At 39.1% G+C, this 23,654-nt stretch overlaps 1 protein-coding gene across 1 annotated transcript in view; it reads right to left on the bottom strand.

The window, feature by feature from the left end:
* The window catches only part of HAO1 (hydroxyacid oxidase 1), a 64,471-nt gene that overhangs the window by 25,523 nt on the left and 15,294 nt on the right, over positions 1–23,654 (bottom strand). The window contains exons 3-4 of the mRNA XM_019941499.2: positions 13,010–13,265; positions 4,596–4,771 (exon numbers count right to left, since the gene is read on the bottom strand). Of these exons, the coding sequence (XP_019797058.1) occupies positions 4,596–4,771; positions 13,010–13,265 (432 nt within the window). The remainder of the gene's footprint in view (positions 1–4,595; positions 4,772–13,009; positions 13,266–23,654) is intronic.

The following is a 23,654-nucleotide window of genomic DNA, read 5'->3' as shown; positions in this document are numbered from 1 at the left end:
ATAGCACATGTAGCCATAGAGTAATGGGAGTGTGGCAGTGTAAGTGAGAAACTGGAATTTTACCTTTATTTAATTTTAATTAACTTGAATGGCCACATTTGGCTAGTGGCTGCCATATTGGCTAGCTCAGCTTTAATGTCTGCATGAGTTTACTACTCTGATAAAGAGATGTAGTGTGGTATTTTTCTAAAAGTCTAGATATAACCATAAGTAACCTTAATGAACAATGTAAAATGTATTTGGAATTGCCCTGGTTATCTAGTTGTGTATGTGATACCAAACATAAAATCAAAAGTTAAAAAATCAAAATATATGAACTATATATGAACCCCGTGATTGAAGATGTACGAAATCCTCCTATGTATATGCAGATACCTGCCACCATGTAGCTATAACCTGTGTTTTGAGATATTGAATACTGTCAATAAACTGATCCTACACAGTATGAAAAAGAGATTACACTTTAGGCTTTGTAATAAGACCACTTATATTTGAATCCTGTATCTGCTACTTGCTTGCCGTGTAAGTGGCAAGTTATTTAACTTTTTCTTGTGCATCAGTATACTAAATTACAAAATGGGTATAAAGATGCACATAAGATTGGTTTGTGGATTAAAGGAGTTGAATGAATACTTCGAAAGTGCCTGACACATGTTGAGCACTCAGATGAATATGCACTATTATTATTATTATTTTCATCTGATGGTGCAGGGAGCGTTAACTAAGAAGATGAGTAGATAGAAGAAGATTCATTTGCTGGATACTTTTGGCAAGTTTGTTTGAGTTTTGTTTATAACAATAAATTTTCATCCTAGTGAGGATTATGGTTATTATGAGCCTTTCATTTTGAAGTAAGTGCTACTTAAGTCATAGTTTGTTGTTTTCTATCATTTCAAGTGGTTTTCTGTGTCCTTCCAGGCAATGCTGGGAATGTAGGGAGAAATGACAGAGTGATTTGCTCAGAAGATAGGATCATGAGTATCTAGAGAAAAAAAGAAAGTAATCATTTAGGACCAGATACGAGCCCCTTTCACTACTTGCTTATGAAATCTTGTCCATAGTTTTACATTTTATTTTAACCCAGAGAGAAAAAATGTTTCCTTAATGAGAGAGTCAAAATGGCTTTAGCAAAATGTTGATGAATCCTTGATATTTTCATTAATCCCTAGAGTTTACTGGTATGCCATTCCACATTTGTTGATTTGCCAGTTAATACACTAATTGATCGACAAACACAATAGTCAATAGTGAACAGCACTATTTCCTATCTTATTAACACATTATTTCCATACTTAATCTAAAATACCAAAGTGAAATGTAAGTACTCAAGATTTACCCTCAAGCCCTTGGAGTTTCTAACTCAGGACTCTGTGCTATCTCAACAGGAGTTTAGTAACTAAATCCTAGCTCCATGGCAGCAGCTTTAAACACAATCCAGGAACACTGAATATTCTTTGAAAATGTCTTTAAAAACTGTAGATAGGAAAATAATGAGTTAGAGAAGTTTCTGAGAGACCAAAATCCACTACCGAAGTGAGACAGCCTAGTTTAATTTTTTTTTAATTAAAAAAACCCACAACTCTAAAAAGCATATGTCTGCTCAAATGCCATTTGTTAGTGTGAGTTCTGGCAAAGACCTAATCCTGCTTCAAGTACATGTTTGGAGTCTGTGTTAGTTTTCCAAAGGCAGAGTTTAACCACAGCAAGAGATTACATCTTGCAGTCCAATTTGCATTCATTAGAATGCAATTCTTAAAATGGTGGTAAGGGGGGATGTTTCACTGAGATCTTCTCAGTTGCCCATGATTTCATGTTCCTACAAATATAATCTGTGTCTTTCTGGGAAAATGGAAATGAAGGAGGATAGATGACTCTCAGTCAGTCCATGTGACTTCTGGATGAAGATCTGTGAAATATTGACACCTGGATTTCCCACAACTGGCCTTGCCACACCTGTCTCCCCTCCACCCAGATTGAGCATGTGTACCACCTGATGTAGCTGTTGTCATAGTGATGATCCTTGTTTGTTAAATAAATGAAATGAATAGTTACAGAGAAACTAGACAATGTAAACTGTACATGTATAGATAAGTTATTTCCTTTCAAATGCCAAATGCCCTATCTCTCCTTCTCTTGCTTTTGTGCTCTCTCTAATTACAGACATTCATGCAGTTTTCACTGAGGATTTTACTTAACAAACATTTGGACTGTGTACTGGGTGCAAAACATAATGAAAATATGACAAGCAAGTAAATAATACATATGGATAAGAAGAAAAAAGAGAGGTGATGGTGGTGGTGGTGGTCCTTGGTAAAAATGACCATAGAATGAAGTTCTAGAAGCCAAAGTATTTATTTTTTATTATTATTATTATTTTTTGCGGTACGCGGGCCTCTCACTGCTGTGGCCTCTCCCATTGTGGAGCACAGGCTCCAGACGCGCAGGCTCAGCGGCCATGGCTCACGGGCCCAGCTGCTCTGCAGCATGTGGGATCTTCCCGGACTGGGGCACAAACCCATGTCCCCTGCATCAGCAGGCAGACTCTCAACCACTGCGCCACCAGGGAAGCCCCAAAGTATTTTTTTAAAATAACACATGATAGTAAAGTCTAATTCAATAGATTTATGTCATATCCTAGAGGACAAAGTTGTAGAAAATTATATATACTGGGAATCCAAAATTGAAAAGTTGGTTAAAAAAATTAAATGACCTTGGTGTTTTTAAGCCAGCTTCTGTGATGAGAGTGAATTAAATACTTGAAACAGAACTAATTTTGTAAAATAACTACACTCTCTCAGATTCCTCACTGCCATTACTGGAGGTCAGCCACAATCATCTCTTGTCTGGGCAACAGCAGTTTCCTAAATAGCCTCCTTGACCACAGCTTTGCCACCTCCATTGAGAAGGTCCATGACACAAAGCATGATTTTTCTAAGATGCTAATCTGATGAGGCGGCTTCCCTGGTCAGTATTCTTAGTGGTCCTCAACAATCTTAAAGTCTACGTTCTCTAATATGGCTTATATGTTTTAACATTGTTAACTTGTGACTGCTGTGTTTTGTCACGATTGAAGTCTGAAAAAGAGTCTTTTGACCTGATATCATGGCAAAACTCAAGGATCAGCTTTCATTCTGTAATGAAACCTTCCCTAACTCACTTTTATAATTGTCTAAACCCTATTTTCACCCTCACCCTTATGCTGCATAGATTTCAATCTCAGCACCTGTTAACATCTTATTGAACCCAAATTCTTGCTTTTATGTCTGTCTCTCACAAGAATGGGGTGTCCTTTAGGCCAAGGACCTCAAATTATTTTATTTTAGCACACAGTAAGCATGATAAATGTTTGTGAAATGAATAAGTGAGTGAATAATTGAATGGATGAATGAAGAATGGGGCAGATCTTCAGGTTAATACTTTAGTATCTACAGTTGAATATAGCTACAGGAAGTAGCACTAACAATCATGGACTACAATATGGATGCAAGCAAGGTCAGTGAAACTGTTGTTTAAAGGTGTCTGTAATATCAGGGTATGCTCAATGAAGTATAATCCACAGAAATTTTAAACTAAGACAATGGTCAACAGGAAATAATGTGACAATTTTGTTTTAAAATCACAGATTAAGACAGATCTGGATTTAAACATATCTCCACTACTTAAAAGCTTCATTAGGTCCATTCTTTTACTTGTATTAGCTTATTTTTGTGTACAGAATATTAAATAAAGTCGAGGACATGCATAGAGTTTTATAAATAGGGGCTATGGGACTCATACATATTCAAGTAAAGCCTATGAAAAAGTTTTGATTCTATGTCGTTGTTAACCCTGAGATAAGTTAATAGAATCTCTCAACCCAGAGACACTAACTTAAACATTTCCATTTAAAATAATATGTTTGGGGCAGTTATTCATATAACAGTACTTAAGGAATGTTTTCAAAGGCAAGAAAACATTTTTGTGGGTGAACACATTTACACTCCAAATTATTATAGTCATTGGTACCTCCCTGCGGGATTTGCATACATGTGGATACTGGGGAAGTGGTCAAGTTCCTTAATACTTATGGCTTGATATTTGAGGATTTTAATGTTCTTGTCAGCCTTTCTTTAAAGGGAGGTGATGTGGGATTCACCACACTCAGAAAGTCAGTTCTAGTCATTGGTACTGGGAGGGAACAGGACAAAACTAGAAAATGTTCTTTAAAAAGGTCTGGCTGTCATAATATCATCCTTGGGGCTTTCTGTTGTCTTAGAGCAGCTGTTGGCAGCTTTCAACCAAAGCAATGAACTCAAGACCTTCTACCTAGATTTTGCCAAGCTCTGTGATTTGATGACAGTTCCGAAATAAGGCAATGGCATCCCAATTCTTTAGAAAAGGTAACTTCTTAATTCATGAGAATCCTGTTCTCCTTCAGAATACTACCTAAGAAGAAGGAAATATTTACTCACTAACACCAAAAGGGAGAATTGAGAGATAAGATGTCTCTATTTCCATACTCATTTTTCCTGATTATTTTCCCTGAAAAAGTATTATGATCATATCCATAAAGAATCATAAAATCATGGTGAACTCAAGTAGAGAAATAAACAAACCTCTCAAAATGCCTTTTGCAACAATGGGCAGGGATGTCAGTCTTCTCAGCCATTTAATATCCTCCCAGCTGATAGATGGGTCTATTGCTTTAGCCACATATGCAGCAAGTCCACTGTTGTCTCCAAAATTTTCCTTGGGAGAAAATGCTAAATCATTGGTTTCAAAATTTTTCATTCTGAAATAAAGAATTGCATAAAATGAGATATTTCCCAAAGTTAAAGATATCGTTACAATGACTCATTCAATGAAAAAAAAAAACAGGGTTCCCTTTTCAAATCAATGGGCTGTTCACTCTTCAACCATCTACAGATTGATTGCATTTACATTTTCCATGTTTTGGTGGATGATTCCAGGCTAAATGTGACAATCGAGTGGACTTAATTGGTCACTTACAGTTTATTTTACATCTTAGGTTTTTTACATAAATAAATCAGTTTAAAGGAGAAATGTTGGGCCAAGTTTAAATATCTCTACATTTTTAAGCCACTTTATGAATATAAACAATAAATTTGATGCTATTTTCAGCCAGCAGTGCATACTAAGCATAAAGATGAACACTTGCTTGGCGCATCTCAATTTACAAAGGGCATTCGTATAGCCACAATTTTAAAAGCTTCTGGAAAATAAAATTGATACTCTATAATTCCTATTTTATGTAGAAAATAAAACCAGAGCTGCAGAATGAGATGCCCCCAAGTATAAAACTAGCTAAGGCAGCATTTGAGTTCCAAACTGGGTCTCTTGACTCCTAATTACATTTTCTTCACTCAGATCTCAATTGCATTCTGGCAATTGCATTTGACTTCAGAAATCTTTCAAAGTCCTTGTGGAAAATTCTAGAGGAGACTGGAACTGCAGTAACATGTGTTAACAACTTCTATCTGTTGTTGCTGTAGACTCTTTTCCCTGTCCTACTATTAGCGTGGTGGTGGTGGTGGTGGGCATAGGGAGAATTGGGAAGTGTTTCCCAGCAAATGAGTTGTCAGCTCTTGCTTTTCCCTCCGCCATTTAGTTGCTTTCTCTGAGGCTCTCTCCCTGCTGACTCAGACTCCCAAATCTTCCAGAAAATCCTGAACAAGACATGAGTTTTCCAATTATCAAGACCTTCCTTACTTTGCCTGTGATGTGATGGTTAGTTTTGTCAGCTTGACTGGGCTAAGGGATGCCTAGGTAACTGGGTAGAACATTATTTCTGGGTGTGTCTGTGAGATTAGCATTTAAATCAGTAGACTGAGGAAAGATGTGGGTGGGCATCTTACAATCTGTTGAGGCCCCAAATAGAACAAAAAGGTAGAGGGAGGACAAATTCATTCTCTCAGTTTGAGCTGGGACGTCCATCATCTCCTGCTCTTGCACATTGGAGCTATTGGTTGTCAAACCTTCTGGCTTGACCAGGACTTACACTATGGGCCCCCAGTTCTTGGGCCTTCACACTCAGACTGGGACTTATACCATTGGCTCCCCTAGTTCTCAGGCTTTCGGATTTGGACTTGAACTACTCTGACTTTCCTGGGCCTCCAGCGTGTAGATAGTAGATTGTGGGATTTCTTAGCCTCCATAATTGTGTGAGCCAATCCCTCATACTAAATCTTTCTATAGATACAGATACTAATATATAGATATGGATATCCTATTGGTTCTGTTTCTCTGGAGAACCTGACTAATACATATGACTTTTTCTTGCTCTTGGAGCCTGAGTCACCATCTACGCAGAGGACTCAACTTGTCAAGGGTGTTGGTATATAAATACCCCAGCTTCTTCACACATAGGCAGACTAACTCTGAGAAGTATTCTACAAGATCTCCCAGAGTTTCCCAGCAGGGTTAAATTTTAGTTGCCCATAGCTGTAGCTGTCTTGAAAACATGCCCATTGTTCACTACCTCCCCTCCCTTGCACCTCTTCCTTATTCCTTTCATCTTCCAAAAGAACTACTTGTACTTAAAACAGTGCCTTTCACTCTGCTCCTAAAGGAACCCAAACTGAGACACACCCCATTGAGTTGCTGCCTTCTCCTATGTCTAATTTTGTTAACCCAGCTTAGAACAGTATTTTTCTAATTCACCTGTAAGACTCTGCTACTGGCTTACTCTATACCTGAAGTCTTTTCTCTTAGTCTAATATACTGATATCTTGACTAGATTTTGGCAGTTCTCCAAGCTAGGGATAAAGTCTTTCCTGCCTGCACCTCTGACCACTAACTGGATTGATGGCCATCTGGATACACAATGGCACCATCCATGTGACTTACCTGCCCTACAGACCCAAATCCAATTACCTACTTCATTTCTCTAAAAAGCTGATTTTGAATGATGACAATGATCTGGACTCACCTTGTTGTTCTGCACATTATAAATTACCATGCTAGCAAATGTCTTCTTTGCATAAAAGTACAACTGTATCTCTCGCTTAGTCATAGGTTTTTATTCCCTTCCACTGGCTCTGCCACTGAACACAGAAAGGATCTTGGAGCCAAGGCTATAGCAATTTTTATATAAACTTAGAAGCACATAGGCACACTATTTTTAAATTTTTTAAGAGAATCATAAGACTTCAGGACTTCCCTGGCGGTCCCGTGGTTAAGACTCCATGCTTCCACTGCAGGGGGCATGGGTTCAATCCCTGGTTGGGAAATTAAGATCCCGCATGCTGCACTGTGCAGCCAAAAAAAAAAAAAAAAAAAAGAGAGTGAATCATAAGACTTCAATACAAAATTAGGTTTAATGCTTTTAGTGTGCTTTCAGCTAAAATAGCTGGTTGTGTAGCTTGGGTGGCATCTATTAACATAAGGACATGAACATTCATATCCCAAGTAACTCTTTTCAACCACTGGCAAAGTTTTCTCAATAAGGATTGAATAGTTAGTCTAATAATTTCATTGACTCAGGTGGCCATTAAATATCACAGAAAATTCCAACTCCATGAGAGTCATACTGGTATCCATCTATTTGCTGAGTTTTGGTTTGGATTTTAGCTGAAATACTTGGTTTTTTTTTTAATCAACCCACTTATGGTTGTACATTTTATCAAAGACTTTGGTCTTCTGTGGTCATCCTAACTTTAATTAAGCTAACCTTCTGATCAATAAACATACCCTTACTATGGAGAGCTATTCCATTACTTAGAAATGATATTAAGTGATATTAAATGCCAAACTCCTAAATAATATTGTTAATAAGAAAAAGGTCCAGTCTGTCTATCCTATAGCAAAACCAGGGGGAAAAATAAGAATAATATCTGTATGTGTATATTCTCTGCATAGCACCCCACCCCCATCCCAAACAAGCTGCAGTGTTTCAGCAGGGGTGGGGTGAAAGGGTGAAATGGATAGGAAAAAACAGAAACATGGATAAAATTATATAAATAACTGTTGTTATTCTTGGATGGTGAAATGCAGATCAACACTTGAATGAATGTTGCCTTACAGAAATTTCAGGGCACAATGAAGCCTTGTTGTTACTCTAAAACGTTGTTCAAAGCCAGAAGCCAAGAAAAAGTTTTCAGATATCTTGACAGAGACCCACGATGGAGTGTTTTACCCATGGCTCTGAAGGAAACCTCCATGAATGCTATTTTTATTAGAATTATGACATATACACAGAAAAACACTTAAAGCGGCTTCTGATAACCAAAGTACTCCATTTCATAAGGAAGGAAAAGGGCAACATCAAAATAATAACATGATTACTTGGGACTTAATTCTCCAAATCCCAATCTGTTTAATGATCCAAAGGCAAGGGATAGTATTTCTTCTTTGTAAGAGACTCATTGTGCCTTGAATGGCCCCCAAATATGCTTTTTAATCTAATATAAAAATGATCTTAGTTTTTAGTAAGTTAGTATTATAAAAAGGTAACAACTACTAAAGAAAGTTAACTTTATTAAATAACCAGTTGTAACGTTGATAAAGATGACTATTACTGAGAAATATACAATATTTTGCATTGTAAGTATTGATAATGTGACATTAAAGATATAAAGATAAAGCCATATGTCTCCACTGTGGGAAACAAACTATAAAATAACAAACGGTATAACACACGGTATCAACACAATATGAGAGAGGGACATTCATGATACATTATAGAAATTGGTGCATGGAATACTAGCATTTAATTCTGTGGTTAGGAAAACATCTCTATTGATTGCATAGCCCTGCTAATTTCTTCTTCAATGTGGCTGGGCAGTTGGAAGAAAGGTTCAGGTCAAGGATTTTAAGTATGAGCCCAAACCCTTGTTCAACTTCTTGCTTTATTGGGTAAATCTCTTAAGATTTAGCACATTTTTATTGACTGACTCAACCTTACTTATTTCGCACCTACTATGTGCCAGTGTTTTAGTAAAATGGTCAAAAATGCCTGGCCACCTAGGGTTGATATTCTAAGCAAGGGAGACAGAAACTAAACAAGGAACATAATAAGTAATTCATGGAGCATGTTAGAATATAAGTGCTATACAAAAGAAAGGAAAAAAAAAGAGCAGAATAAGAGGAATGCAATCTGGTAGATGCTTAACTTGAAAGTTTAAATATGGTAAACATGGTCTCAATGAGAAGATATAGAGGAAATTGGCAGATCTGTGCTTTTGTAGTTGTGTCCTGTTGCCGCTATAACACACACATACCTAGAGGCTTTAAAGTGACACAAATTTATCATATTACAGTTCTGGAGGTCAGAAGTCCAAAATGTATCTCATTGGACTAAACTCAAGGTGTCGTTAGGGCTGTTTTCCTTCCAGAAGCTGTAGGGGAGAATCCATTTCCTTTCCTTGTCTAGCTTCTAGAAACCACCTACAGTCCCTGATTCCCGATGCTATCACTCATATCTCTGCTTCTCTCATTGCATTTCCTTCTCTGACTTTGACCCTCCTGCTTTGCTCTTATAAGAATGCTTTCCATTACTGTGATAATCCAGAATAATTAGCCCATCTTGAGGTCCTTGACTTAATCACATCTGCAAAGTCCATTTTGCCATGTAAAATATTAATAACATATTCACAGGTTCTAGGGATCAAAACATGGACATCTTTGGGAGGTCATTATTCTGCTTAATATTATGTGAATTATACTGTGAACATTTTCCTAACCAAATAATTCAGAGGCTGTTGGGTCATGTACAAAGTCCTCCTTCAAATCCTTTTATCCTCTCCACCTCCACAACCCAGGATCCCCACACATATTGTGTCTCTATTCTGATCTCTACTGTTTAGTTTTTATTTTTGTTTCCCAACATAAAGACATGTAGAGTCACCTCTGATGTCAAAATGTAAAGGAAGTGAAGTTAGTTATGCATTGATTTGGGGAAAGAACTTTACAGGCAGAGGGAAGAGTCAATTCTGAGGCTCTAAGGGGCAGGTGTCTTTGGCATGTTGAAAGAACAGTAGGAAAGCCAGAGGTTCTAGGAAGAGTGAATGAAGTTGAGGGAGCTGGGCAATGAGATCAGAGAAGCAAGGGGGACACTCACTGGCCACTTTTATCCAGAGAGACCGGGGAAGACAGTGCATTCTGATCTCTTTTTGTGGGCTGTGCTCTGGCTGTTGTGATGAATACATCATTTCAGGGCATAAGGAAGCATGTCCCTGGGCAAATCATCAAAAGTGTAGGTGTTATGATTTACCTTGATCTTAGTCGATGATTGGAAATTTCTTTCCTTTTAACTGCCTTGATGCTGCACTGAAGAGCCAAATCTTAACCCGGGATAAATGAGCCACCTCTGTGGGGCATGGAGATGGAAGAAGGTCCCTGCCTCAGAGCCTCAGGAACCAGTCTGGTGAATTGGCTTCAATCCTCTCCTCTGCCGAGAGCAGACGAGAATTCGCTTTACTCCCCCTGAGTTTCGGGGACCTCTGGGCCACTTATACTGCACACATATGTGTGTTTTGCATATGGACCAAGCAGAGATTACCAAACTCCTGAACTCTGGCTGGTCCCAGACGCCAGGAGTCAGGTCCCGCCCCCTCCCCTCCAGGCAGAGGAAGCCGTGAGGGTTGGAAGGAGCCGCCGCTTTACAGACTCATTCTCCTCTGGATTTCCTGCCTCCCTTGCCTGCCAAACCTCATTCTGAACAGCCCGGCTTCACCTTCTGTGAGTCAGGTCAGTTGAGGAAAGAAACCTGATTTCATATCAGGCTGTAACAGATGAGCTTTTTGGTAGCATGTGGCCTCCAGCGGAAGCCTGGGCCTCCCATCATGTGCTCTGCCTTCACTGCTGAATGTGGGCCCCAGGGTGCTGCCCCCCTGAAGCCCACAGGGACAAGCAGGGCCAGTGTATGCACTGGGGGCCAGGGCACCAGCAAGGGGTGTTTCCTGTGTTCCCCGTAGCCTGGATGTGTGGCTCATTATTTGATCATCTTCAGACGGGAGATGTGACAAGCTGGGGAGCCGTGGCCACTCCTGTGCACATTGACAGCTGAAAAGGGCCTTTGTCTCCCAGTCCCTCACGTCATCTGGGCAGGAGCCTGGGAGCAAAAAGGGGGAAAAAGCAAAGCAGCCTTCCCATTCCTGGCTAAATGGCCCTGGCACCCAGGAGCAAGAGATACCGGCCAGAATTAACACATGTCATCCCCCATCTAAGTAGATACCGCTCTGAACCACTTGTTATCCTGAGCAAGAAACTGTTTCCTAAGCTTAAAGAAAACCTACTGTATTATTTATTATTGTTGTTCTTGCTAGTAGAAGTGGTAAGAGGAGGAGGAAAAGGAATAGTAAATTCCTTTTTAAACGGCCAAAGCAAAACAATGAGGGACACTTCCTGTCAGAAGCCTAAATACTGGGAAACTAATTATTTTAGAAAATCTAAAAATGAAAGCAACCAAAATAGAGAAATAATGTGAATACAGGTTTCATATTAAGGAAATTTGAAACCATCTACTTTCTGACGAATTTGGCAAGAAGTAGGAATATGTCAGGGACGTTTGTTTTTGTTTTTGTTCTCTTAGAAAGACAGGATGTTTGTGCAATTCAGTGTCTGGGATGCATGGAGCGGGGTGATTGACAGCTGTCGGGGGAGCACTTTGTCATTGGGCCATTGACAGTATCCCATACAGAAATAATATCTTAAACCTACCTAGAAGTGTCACGGAGATAACATCACACAGCTCATTTACTTATGGTTTAACAGCAAGATTTTATGCACAGTAGCTTATACTTAAATAAGTTTACATACAGCAGAGCTATATGACAGTTATGTGACACTTACATAAGGCTATGGACTTATGTGATGCATGAGAGACATCCCATTCTCTAATACATATGGAATTCCTGGCTTCCAACAATCATTGTCCTTATGTGGAATGCTGATTTGATTTTGAATCTTTTAGATTTTGGATCTTTTAAAAGGATTAACTTTATATGTAGACAAAATAAGCAACAGTCCGTTTGAAGTGAGGTCTAGGATTCCAAAGAAGGCATCCCTCATTTCCTGTACTCTGATGGATGCTTTGAAATCCCATCATCAAAATGTCCTCCATTAAAACTAAGATTTGAGTTCCTGGTCAAAGAGTTTTAGCCCTATGAAAAACATAAGGTCAGATTTTGGTGGGAACTGAGGGAAGGTAAAAACGAAGGGGAGGGGAGATCTGTAGCTTAAGGAGGTTGGGGGTCTTTCTCAATAAACTCCATTGAGTTTCTAATTTTAACTCAAGATGATTCTAATCTTTTACAGAGAAAAGGACAACAATTCCCTGCTGATGGATGGGCTCACAGTTTAGTTTTAGATTACTAGATACATTGTTTTTGCTAAGATGAATGAATGAGTAAATGGATCAAAGAATGAATGAACCAGTGAATAAGTTAATGAATCTTGATCCATGGGTGAACCACAACAAAAGAGGAATATTGCTGAAAGAAGAAGTAGTAGATGAAGGAGCAAATGTGTGGCTTCTTTTGTCTCCATTCTTTTAGCTTTCTTCAATCTTCCTTGCCAGAGTTGTTCCAAATACAATAAAAATAAAATTAAAAGGGTGCTTTTTTATTTCAGCAGACAAAGAAATAGGGTATTAGGATCACAATAACAAGCTGTTGTTTAGTTTAAATTAAATATCTTCTGTCTATATGGAAATTCATCTTACTCAAAGCCCTTAATGCACTCTGAGACATAATTTTTTTTTGACTTTTACAAGTATACGGCAATTCCTATCTCTGTTTTTATAGCTCAAGTACGTGACACCCATATAAGGGGTGTGATTTGCTGAGGATTATGTGGATATTGGACAATGGCACCATCTCTAGAATCCAGACCTTATCATCGCTAGACAAATCCCAGTCAACCATACTTTGGCACCAACATTTTGTGAAGATCTAATTCCCCAGGGCACCCACGTAGAAACTGGAGAAAGTCTTTAGAGTTGGATCATGACAAGAGCAAAGAGAATTAGAAAACCAGCTCAGGGACCCAGTGATCAGAGACCCATTATTACCTGAGTTGGGGTGGCAGTTTGAACCTGTTACGCACATCATCGAAGCGGTTGCCCAAGTAAGGTGTGTCCACCGTCACAAATATGGCCTTGTAGCCCATCCACTCAGCCCGCCGCACCAGCTGCTTGGTAACCTCACGGTCCTTGTAGATGTACAGCTGCAGCCAGCGAAGTGCCTCAGGACCAGCTTCTGCCACTTCTTCAATTGAGGAGGTGGCCCAGGAGCTCAACAACATGCCCGTTCCCAGTGACCTGCAAGCTTGGGAAGAAAGGAGAAGATCAAGGTCAGTCTGGCATTTTCCCTACTCCAAAGTCTTCAAGTTATGGTTCCAGGGGTAAAGCCATCTACAAGGGCAATTTGGAAATAAGAAGTTAAGTCTTTAAAAGTAAGAAATATGCATTCTTTTCCTCACTCTGTGAACCGATCTTGAAGACAAAAATGACTCAAATAGCCAAAGATGTGCTATGTATTTGGATAAAAAAATTGGAAGCAACTTGAATCTCCAACTTTAGGGGATTAGATAACCTATAGTTCATAAATAAAATGAAATATACACACCCATGGAAAGTAATATTTTTGTGATGGTTAATTTTATGTGTCAGCTTGGCTAAGCAATTGTGCCAGATATTTGCTCAAATATGTCCAGGATGTTGCTGTGAAGATATTTTTTTAAAGGAGGTTAGCATTTAAATCAGTGGACTTTAAGTAAAGCAGATTACTCTCCATAATGTGAATGGGCCTCATCTAATAAGTTGAAGGCCTTAAGAAAAAGATTGATTGTTCTTGAGGAAGAGGGAATACTGTCAGCAGACTGCCTCCAGACTCAACACCAGCTCAGCTATTCCTGGGGTCTCTAACATGCCAGCCATAGATTTTGGACTTACCAGTCTATACAACTGTATGAGCCAATTCCTTAAATCTCTCTCTCTGTCTCTCTCTCTGTCTCTCTCTCTCTCTCTCGTGCGCGCACGCACAATCCCCCTGTCATTCCACCCCTCTTCTTTTTCTGACTATGACAGTTACAAAAGAATAACATTGACAGACATAGACAGTTTTTCAAGGTATATTAAGAAAGCAGGGAATTCCCTGGCAGTCCAGTGGTTAGTACTCTGCGCTCTCACTGCTGGGGCCCAGGTTCAATCCTTGGTCGGGGAACTAAGATCCACATGGCACAGCCCCCCCCCCCCAAAAAAAGAAGAAGAAAGAAAGAAAGAAAAAGAAAGCAAAAATCCTCCAAAATAACATATATAACATGATTTGTACAAATGTGATTATTGGTGTATGAACCTAAACAAACTAATTGTTAATTATAGGTGGGGAAGTTTAATTTTTCTTCCTTTTTAACTTTTTAAATGTTATCTTTTAAGCTTTTGTTAAAGGTGCATCTACCATTTATGTTGTCTTTTAAAATTTTATACAATTCATATGTTAGACATTTCAAACAGAAATCAGTTACCTCACAATCTTTTAAACAAGATATCAAAAAATGAGCAAATAACTGAAAAATTAGATAAAATCATGTAACTTATTGTCTTAGAGAACTTGAAAGAACATGGGTGACAGGCTTTTTTCCAAAAATAGGTAGTCAAATTGGGGTCAGCTTTAGTGCAGGAGAAACTGATAAAATGTTTGTATGCCAAATGCCAAACATACCAAGAGATAAATAATAAATATATAAAACTGACTGTGTGACCCTGGGTCATTCGACTTACCTGTGTCCCTGCCATATATCAATTGTGAGTAAAAGTCATCCAAGTGACACTTACAGGGTGATGATAAGAATTAGATGACATGCTGTTTATAAAGCTACGCTGAGAGGTTAAAATGCTTTCATGCTTCTTGAACTTTAGCAGGCAACCAAATCCCCTGGAGTATTTGTGAAAACACAGGTTGTGAAAAACACCCCTAGAGTTTCAGATTCAGTCGGTCTGAGATGGGGCCCAAGAATTTGCCTTTCTAACCAGCTTCCAGGCGGTACTGATGCTGCCAGTCCCTGGACCACACTTTGACATTTAAATAGCATTGTCATTTGATAGTAAAACTCTAAGTTCACCTGGTAACAAAGTGGATTTTGTTTTTGATAAATGTTACTTTTCCTATGTCATTGAAGGTGTTTTTCATCCCTATTTTTCAGGTCACAGGTCAAATAAAGAAGACTTAAGCTGGAGATTATATTATCTATGGGTCACTAATCTGTTTCCCCCAAGTGTTCCTTTGAGAATTTCTCTCATAAGGACTCATGATTTGCAAAATATTGTCCAAAAATACCACATTTTAAGTAAGTAATAATAAGTAGTGATATGTATGAACATCCTGAACCATAGTGTTATTTTCATTGAGTTGTAAATATGGAAAATAACTCTAGGTCATCCAGTGCTGTTTGGAACAAACACTAGAGGACAATGATTGCTGGGATCAGAATCTCCTAACCATCAATTTACCACAAAGAAAATGTGTCCTGAAGAGGATCTGGCCTAAGTAAGGTCACAGAGAGATGGGCAACTGAGTGAAACAAGAATCCAGCATGTCTGACCACTCCTGCAAGGCAATGATTTTCCTAGAATTCCCAGATGCTCAGAAGACTCCCCTGGTATCAAATATGGATAAATGTACTCCTCCAATCCTTCAGGGCCATGACACCCAAGGGACACCCACAGTTTTCCATATGCCTGAGGGACAATACCATGGCCAGAGTTCTGTGAAAGCATGGGAATTTGGAAACCAGTGGGTAAGGCCTGCCATTGGTTTCCAGGTGCAGACTGTGGCTGCACAAAGTGGTCCAGCTAAGAGGACTAGCACATGATAAGGCACCTTTTTGTAGTTTATGAAAAAGCATCATGCAGGCAACAGCAGCTCTGCTAATAAGGATCAAAAATCCTCAAACAGATCTCCTTGAATTCATAAGAAATATCTACAGACATTCCACACAGATTGTTAAAACGCTACAAACCAATACACCAATAATATTTACTTTACTTAAACTATTAAATTAGCAGGAGGCTTCAGCCTTAACAAGTATTTTGCCCATTTCCCTTGGGTAAGCATGTCTGGAGTAAGGTAAGGCCAGTCTGTGCCATCTGGTTCCTGAGTCTTCTGGCTTTGATACTAATGGTTCCTGATGCTATTGGTGCTTGAGGTTCATTTTCCAAGATTAAATCATACAGGACTGAAATTTTGAATCAGGGTCCTCCCAAATTCTAAGTTACCATTGTTTCCAGGTATAGGCATTCAGTAAATACTTGGTAAATTAATAGGTTTACTCCAAGACAGTCTCCTGGATGCAGGGGGAATATCAGAGTCTGTGCTGACATATTATGAGTTGAGGCTAAGATGCTACTCCCAAGAGAGAACAGGAGCAAAACTGAGACAGCTCCATGTTTCTTGGAACATATATTACCAATGTGCTATGATCCCCATTAGCTTGTGATTATTTGCTGTGATAAAGAAAAACATTACTCTGAATAGCCAAAGCAATCCTGAGAAAGAAAAACAGAGCGGAGGAATCAGGCTCCCTTGACTTCAGACTATACTACAAAGCTACAGTAATCAAGACATTATGGTACTGGCACAAAAACAGAAATATAGGTCAATGGAACAGGATAGAAAGCTCAGAGATAGGGCTTCCCTGGTGGTGCAGTTGTTGAGAGTCCACCTGCCGATGCAGGGGACACGGGTTCGTGCCCCAGTCCGGGAAGATCCCACATGCCACAGAGAGGCTGGGCCTGAGAGCCATGGCTGCTGAGCCTGCACGTCTGGATCCTGTGCTCCTCAACGGGAGAGGCCACAACAGTGAGAGGCCCGCATACCAAAAAATAAAAGAAAGCTCAGAGATAAACCCATTCACATATGGTTACCTTATCTTTGACAAAGGAGGCAAGACTATACAATGGAGAAAAGACAGCCTCTTCAGTAAGTGGTGCTGGGAAAACTGGACAGCTACATGTAAAAGAATGAAATTAGAACACTTCCTAACACCATACACAAAAATAAACTCAAAATGGATTAAAGACCTAAATGTAAGGTCAGACACTGTAAAACTCTTAGAGGAAAACACAGGCAGAACACTCTATGACATAAATCACAGCTAGATCCTTTTTGACCCACCTCCAAGAGAAATAGAAATAAAAACAAAAATAAACAAAAGGGACCTAATGAAACTTAAAAGCTTTTGCACAGGAAAGGAAACCATAAACAAGACAGCCCTCAGAATGGGAGAAAATATTTGCAAATGTAGCAACTGACAAAGGATTAATCTCCAAAATTTATAAGCAGCTCATGCAGCTCAATATCAAAAAAACAAACAACCCAATCCAAAAATGGGCAGAAGACCTAAATAGACATTTCTCCAAAGAAGATATACAGTTTGCCAACAAACACATGAAAGGATGTTCAACATCACTAATCATTAGAGAAATGCAAATCAAAACTACAATGAGGTATTACCTCACACTGGTCAGAATGTCCATCATCAAAAAATCTAGAAACAATAAATGCTGGAGAGGGTGTGGAGAAAAGGGAACCCTCTTGCACTGTTGGTGGGAATGTAAATTGATACAGCCACTATGGAGAACAGTATGGAGGTTCCTTAAAAACCTAAAAATAGAACTACTATATGACCCAGCAATCCCACTACTGGGCATATACCCTGAGAAAACCATAATTCAAAGAGTCATGTATCCCAATGTTCATTTCAGCACTATTTACAATAACCAGGACATGGAAGCAACCTAAGTGTCCATCAACAGATAAATGATTAAAGAAGATGTGGCACATATATACAATGGAATATTACTCAGCCATAAAAAGAAATGAAATTGAGTTATTTGTAGCGAGGTAGATGGACCTAGAGTCTGTCATAGACAGTGAAGTCAGAAAAACAAATACCATATGCTAACACATATATATGGAATCTAAAAAAATAAAGGTTCTGAAGAACCTAGGGGCAGGATAGGAATAAAGATGCAGACGTAGAGAATGGACTTGAGGACACAGGGAGGGGCAAAGGTAAGCTGGGACGAGTGAGAGAGTGACATGGACATATATACACTACCAAATGTAAAACAGATAGCTAGTGGGAAGAAGCTGCATAGCACAGAGACATCAGCTCGGTGCTTTGTGACCACCTAGAGGGGTGGGATAGGGAGGGTGGGAGGGAGATGCAAGAGGGAGGGGATATGGGGATATATGTATACATATAGCTGATTCACTTTGTTATACAGCAGAAACTAATACAACATTGTAAAGCAACTATACTCCATTAAACATGTTTAAAAAAAGAAAAAACATTGATGAATTACATCCACTGTTTTCAACACAGTTTTATGTTAGAAGGAGATAAGGGAGCCTGGGATTTGCAAGGACCACTCACAGAGACAGTCAAAAATTTTCCTACCTCCACTAAGGACAGATCTAAGATTCCGTTGGTACATACCAGCATGACAATTCAGCTTGTTGAAATATTGAAATACTTCCATTCCTGTTTGTAAATAACCATGGCTCCAAAGTAAATGACCCCTCTTCCTGAGTCCCTTCAATGTGACATCTCTCTTTTCTCTCACTAAGGAGTCTCTGGATTCCCCAATCTCCACACACCCACACAATCCAGCAATTTAAAGGCTGGTGCGTGGCAGAGCTGGGTACATCCAGACCACCATTAGAGCACTAGAGAAAAACATCTGAGCATCTCTTGCAATTGGTCAAAGTCTTTGCTCTACAGGTTGCTAAATATTTCAAATATCACCTTGGCCTCAGAGATAAACATGTGTCCTTCCAGCTCATATTATTCTTTGGGGGGCAAAATTTATAAGCTTTTGAATTTTGTAAACCACCTAGCATAGTCAGATTTTGTTGAGAAATTCTAATTCGAGTTATCCTAGTCTAGCGTCAAAAGCTCAAAATGGTTGAAGTCCATTTTCTCTCCCTATTCATTTTCCACAAAGAAACTCTCACCTGCTCTCAAAAGTAGCAACTGTCAGATTTCATTTTACAAAGGGCAGGGGTCAACTTTCATAGACCTCCATTCCCAAAATGTGGTGCAGCAACAGAAAACTCCAAAGCATGTCGCCTTTTCCCAACACCTGGCAAAATGGAGATCATCTCTGAGGTGATATTATTGTAAAGGCAAGGCCTGGCTCTTGCCCATGATGAGGATACCCAGTATTTATCCAAGTCTAAAAATCTTGGCTTTCATAATAGTGAGGGTATCCTAGAAACAACGTACCCAGGAGGCTACACCATTAAGTAAACATTGATCCCATATGACTATTTCCTTACTTCCACAAGCTCTTTGTTTCATCATCCCTAAGATATATCTTCAAGGATAGACACCTAAACTTTAAATGCTCTAGATATATTCAGACTTTGTTTATATTTGACATTTCTTTTTCTTCTTTATTTAGAGGCAATAGGAATACATTATGCCATTGCTATTAAAAAATGCATATCACTCACACACACACACACACACCACTAAATGAGACACTAGTAAGGTTTTGGACCTTGAAACATCAAAGATAAAACCCTATAAATGACCTATGTGATAACATCTATCTCTCAGAAAGACAAGATCCAATGGATTGAGAGTCAGAAGGCCTGGGCTACAGTCCCAGCTTTGCCAACTGAGGCACATTTCATCTGCAAAGTTTGTCTAACCACAGCTGCTGCCCTGCCCACTTCATAGTGTTGTCAGATGGTCCACTGAGACAATGTTTGTGGATGTTTTCTGGTAAACTCTAAAGCTAAACAATTGTAAAGGGTTAAGTGAGAGAATGTCTAATACTATTTGGGAAAAGAAGTTCTAGATAGCTTTTTAAATTTTCCGAATTTTGCCGAGGACCTGGATTTCTCCTCATTATTCACAATCTTCTCAACACACAGCTTTCCTCTGCAATGGTTTTGATGTGTAAGACACTCATTTATCCTTGCAAATATATGGGCAAATTCTCACTACCTGAAGCAAGAAAGCACTTAAGGGAGAGAGGAAATTTCTCCAGGCCAAGGAATTCTGGGCTAGGGCCGATCATTTCCATTAATACATTCCGAGGGTGTACATCTTTTTGGAAAGTCAGGGACAAAACAAAAGCAAATAATCTAAGAGGTGTAACAAAAACATGCATTTCCCCACTCCTCATGCCTACCCTTTATTTGCCTACAGACTTCCATGGAGAGAACTGTGTGGTAAATCTATGTGGCTGCCAGCTTTTGCTAAGTCCAGCCATCAAGCAGTAATACCTAGAAGCAATGGTTTCAAATTCTCCCTACACTTTTTGGTTTCTCTCCTCTTTTATTTGCAGTACAACTGCAAATATAATGATATGGAAATAATGAGATTAGCATCATTGTTTATTATCAGCTATAACCCCTCCCCCAACCCCAAAGTGGGCTATGGGCTAGTGGGAAATGTTGGTGCATTGTGTTTAACAGAATAAAAGTTATCCTCAGACCTATCCAAATGAAGTTTCTTATTAGAATTAAATCACATGCCCTAGGCTAGGGAAATGCTTCAGGGTTTGCAATAATCTGGCATAAGATCAAGTTAATTCTTCCTCCCCAGACCACCATTCAATAGAAATAACTCAGTTTCCTACACTATGAAACCTGTAATCAACTACCAAGGTTTACATCACTTCATATTAGATATGAATTCAGCCACCCCTGGGGTTGATGCAAATGCTAAACTCCGATGTTTAGCGATTTGGCTGGGCTAGAACAGGTAAATAGCTTTGCAAAGCAGCACGAGCTGGCAAAATCCTCCCTGTGGCTACGGAATGCAATTGTACTTCTAAATTTTGCCAAGGTTTCATTTTACATCAAGCCTAATGACAACATTTATTTCTAATCCAGGTAATCTGGATGTGAAGTAGAGAAGACAGGAAACCTATCATGGCCTTAAATTTTAGGGATGCTAAGTCTGCCTGTCCCAATTCTTTAATTGAAAACTGCTTTGTACACGTCTCTCTTGTGTATCTTAGAGTCTGCTTCGCAGTTCCTGCTCATTGCAGGCAGTCATCACGAAATCAGCTGGCTCTCAGAAGGTCTTAGAGGATCTTCGGATGGAAATGATATTCATGCTACACCCAAAATTGTTTCATCTTCGAGGATTTAAGTTATGCCTTTGGCTGGGAACCACCACAAACTTTCATTCCAAGTCTTTGTCCAGGGCTTCTCAAGCTTCGACATACACAGGAATCACATGGGGATGTTGATAAAATTCAGATTCTGACTCAATAGGTCTGGGATAGGACTTAGATTCTATATTTCTAACAAGCTCCCGAGTGATGCTGATGCTTGTTTCATGGACTATACTTTAAGAAGAATGAAGTAGATATCTTCTTTCACAAGGACTCATGCAAGTTAATTGGATATATCTGATGGCCTGAGTAATGACAGGACCTTATAGGAAACAGGAGGGAGAAACTGACCAGTGGTGTTACGGGGGGGCGGGAGGGGGGCGGGGGATAGCAGCTGGCTCCTGTCTTGTCAGTTGCCAGCCACATACTGCTGAATCTTTCTTCTCCATTGTTGTCCCTCTGGAGAGGGGCGCAGGTACCTTTGCAACATTTTCTTATGCATTCATCTTTTGCTAGATTTAAAGTCAAGGAACTAAATTGCATTACAGTAACAACCTCTCAGCACACTTAACCATTATCAGACATATTTTATAACCTTGCTTATCCAAGATTTTCCTAGCTTCCTAGATTTCAAATTCAAGGCAAAATTAAGCAACAGAATAAAAATAAAATGACAGAAGAAGAGGAAAAAGAAGATGTTTCTCAAAGTTAAGAAGGCACAATTTACCAATATAAAATAGCTTCCAAATGTTTAATGTCAGCACCAACAACCTTACACATATAAATAAGCTGCTGAATCATCAAATAAAACTAAAGTTCATCATGCTAGGCTTGACAAGGGAGAGAATTATAATACATTTGAGAACGATGTTTATTCACTACCACAAAAAAAAAAAAAGAAAAACAAGAACAGAGAAAATGTAAACTATTAGTTATCAATGGGAGTCAATGTCTGATATTTGGAACATTAATTCATGTGGGATAAGTCATATATCCAGATTAGAGCAGAGCAACTAAGCAATGTGCTACTTTGGGTACAAATTATTTCCTTGAAAATAACTTTCCTATATGGGAAAAGTGAGTTAAGCTTCCAAAATTATGTATTTAAAGGAAAGGGGATAATATGATGAAAGGGCCCAAAGGGGCTTTTTTTAGGTACATTTGATTAAAAAGCTCCTGCAAAACTTAGTCACCAAAACAGCTGTGCTGAAAATTTTGCTGAGAAAACGCATTTTGTCCTCTGCACAGGAAGTCATTATGTAATGGGGAAAATATGCAATGACAAAGTACCAAGCAGTTGTGTGGTTCTAAACTCAGGGTCTGACACACTGAAGTGTTCTCATCCTACCAGTTTACCCTACCAGCCAGTGAGTGGGTCAGCCTTTCTTTGCACAGGAACTATTATTACACAGGTTTGTTAAAGACACAATTAACGTTATTGTCTTAATGTCTAAAGTTATCATTGAGATTACCCAGAAGAAGAATGTTCTGAAGTCAGTCATCTAAGGGAAGAACAAAACTTCTACTATAATCATGAGTGAAATACTTAGAAGTGGTCAAACAAATATTCATGTATGATTTAGAAAATTTAACCGATTTAAATACTGCCCCAAAAGGCCAAGAAACCAGGGTTTTCATGATGTTTCATTGTCTGAATTTGGAACAGTAACCTTGAGCAGTCATAATGTCACTACACCTCAAGAACTCTTTTTCATTGTATGGAAATATTTTCAAGGAACAGTTAGTCCAATGACATCTTAGCCCTCCCTTCCTTGCTCCTACTTTATCTCTGGGGCAGAATTCTGCAATAGACAAAAACAGTAGCTTTACTATACCGATTCCCAGGTTATTATTCTGTCATTTTATTCAGTCGTCAGGTCCTGTCATAACTGGCTGATGGCATGGAGATGACACCACAGTGAGATGCCTTTTAATGATGGTTTCAAGGAGTATCAGGTTTGCACATGGTGACTTCAATCAACCTCTCTCAATTTAACAACCTCAGTATTGGAATATATATGTCAGCCTCTGACTTCTCACTGTCACATCTTTAAGGTCATCAGGCACACTAATAATTTGAGAAGAAGCACTCTCATGCTCTTGAGAAAGCTGATCAATAGCTGAAATTCTGGTGCAAAATACTAGAAATTATTTCATTTGATGTTGGTCTTTAAGATAGCTGGAGTCTAATTTTTTAATAGCTGTTTTGGATTAATGAAGTTTGTCTCATTGCAAAGTGATTTCAACACTGAATCTATCACTTTTTGAAAAATTTTATATATGAATTATACATTTATATATATGCATATATAAGATGTCCATAATCATTAATATATATGCATGTGTATGTAGATGTAACATGTGTGAGTGTATGTACAGAAAGAGCATGTCCACTGACTTTTTTTTTTTCTTTTTGCGGTACGCGGGCCTCTCACTGTTGTGGCTTCTCCCGTCGCGGGGCACAGGCTCCGGACGCGCAGGCTCAGCGGCCATGGCTAACGGGCCCAGCCACTCCGCAGCATGTGGGATCCTCCCGGACCGGGGCACGAACCCGTGTCCCCTGCAATCGGCAGGCGGA

This window comes from Tursiops truncatus, chromosome 15, assembly GCF_011762595.2.
Source record: "Tursiops truncatus isolate mTurTru1 chromosome 15, mTurTru1.mat.Y, whole genome shotgun sequence".
In the NCBI taxonomy this organism is placed as follows: Eukaryota; Metazoa; Chordata; class Mammalia; order Artiodactyla; family Delphinidae; genus Tursiops; species Tursiops truncatus.
Note: the sequence above shows the minus strand (reverse complement) of the source record. Positions and strands in the feature narration are given on the sequence as shown.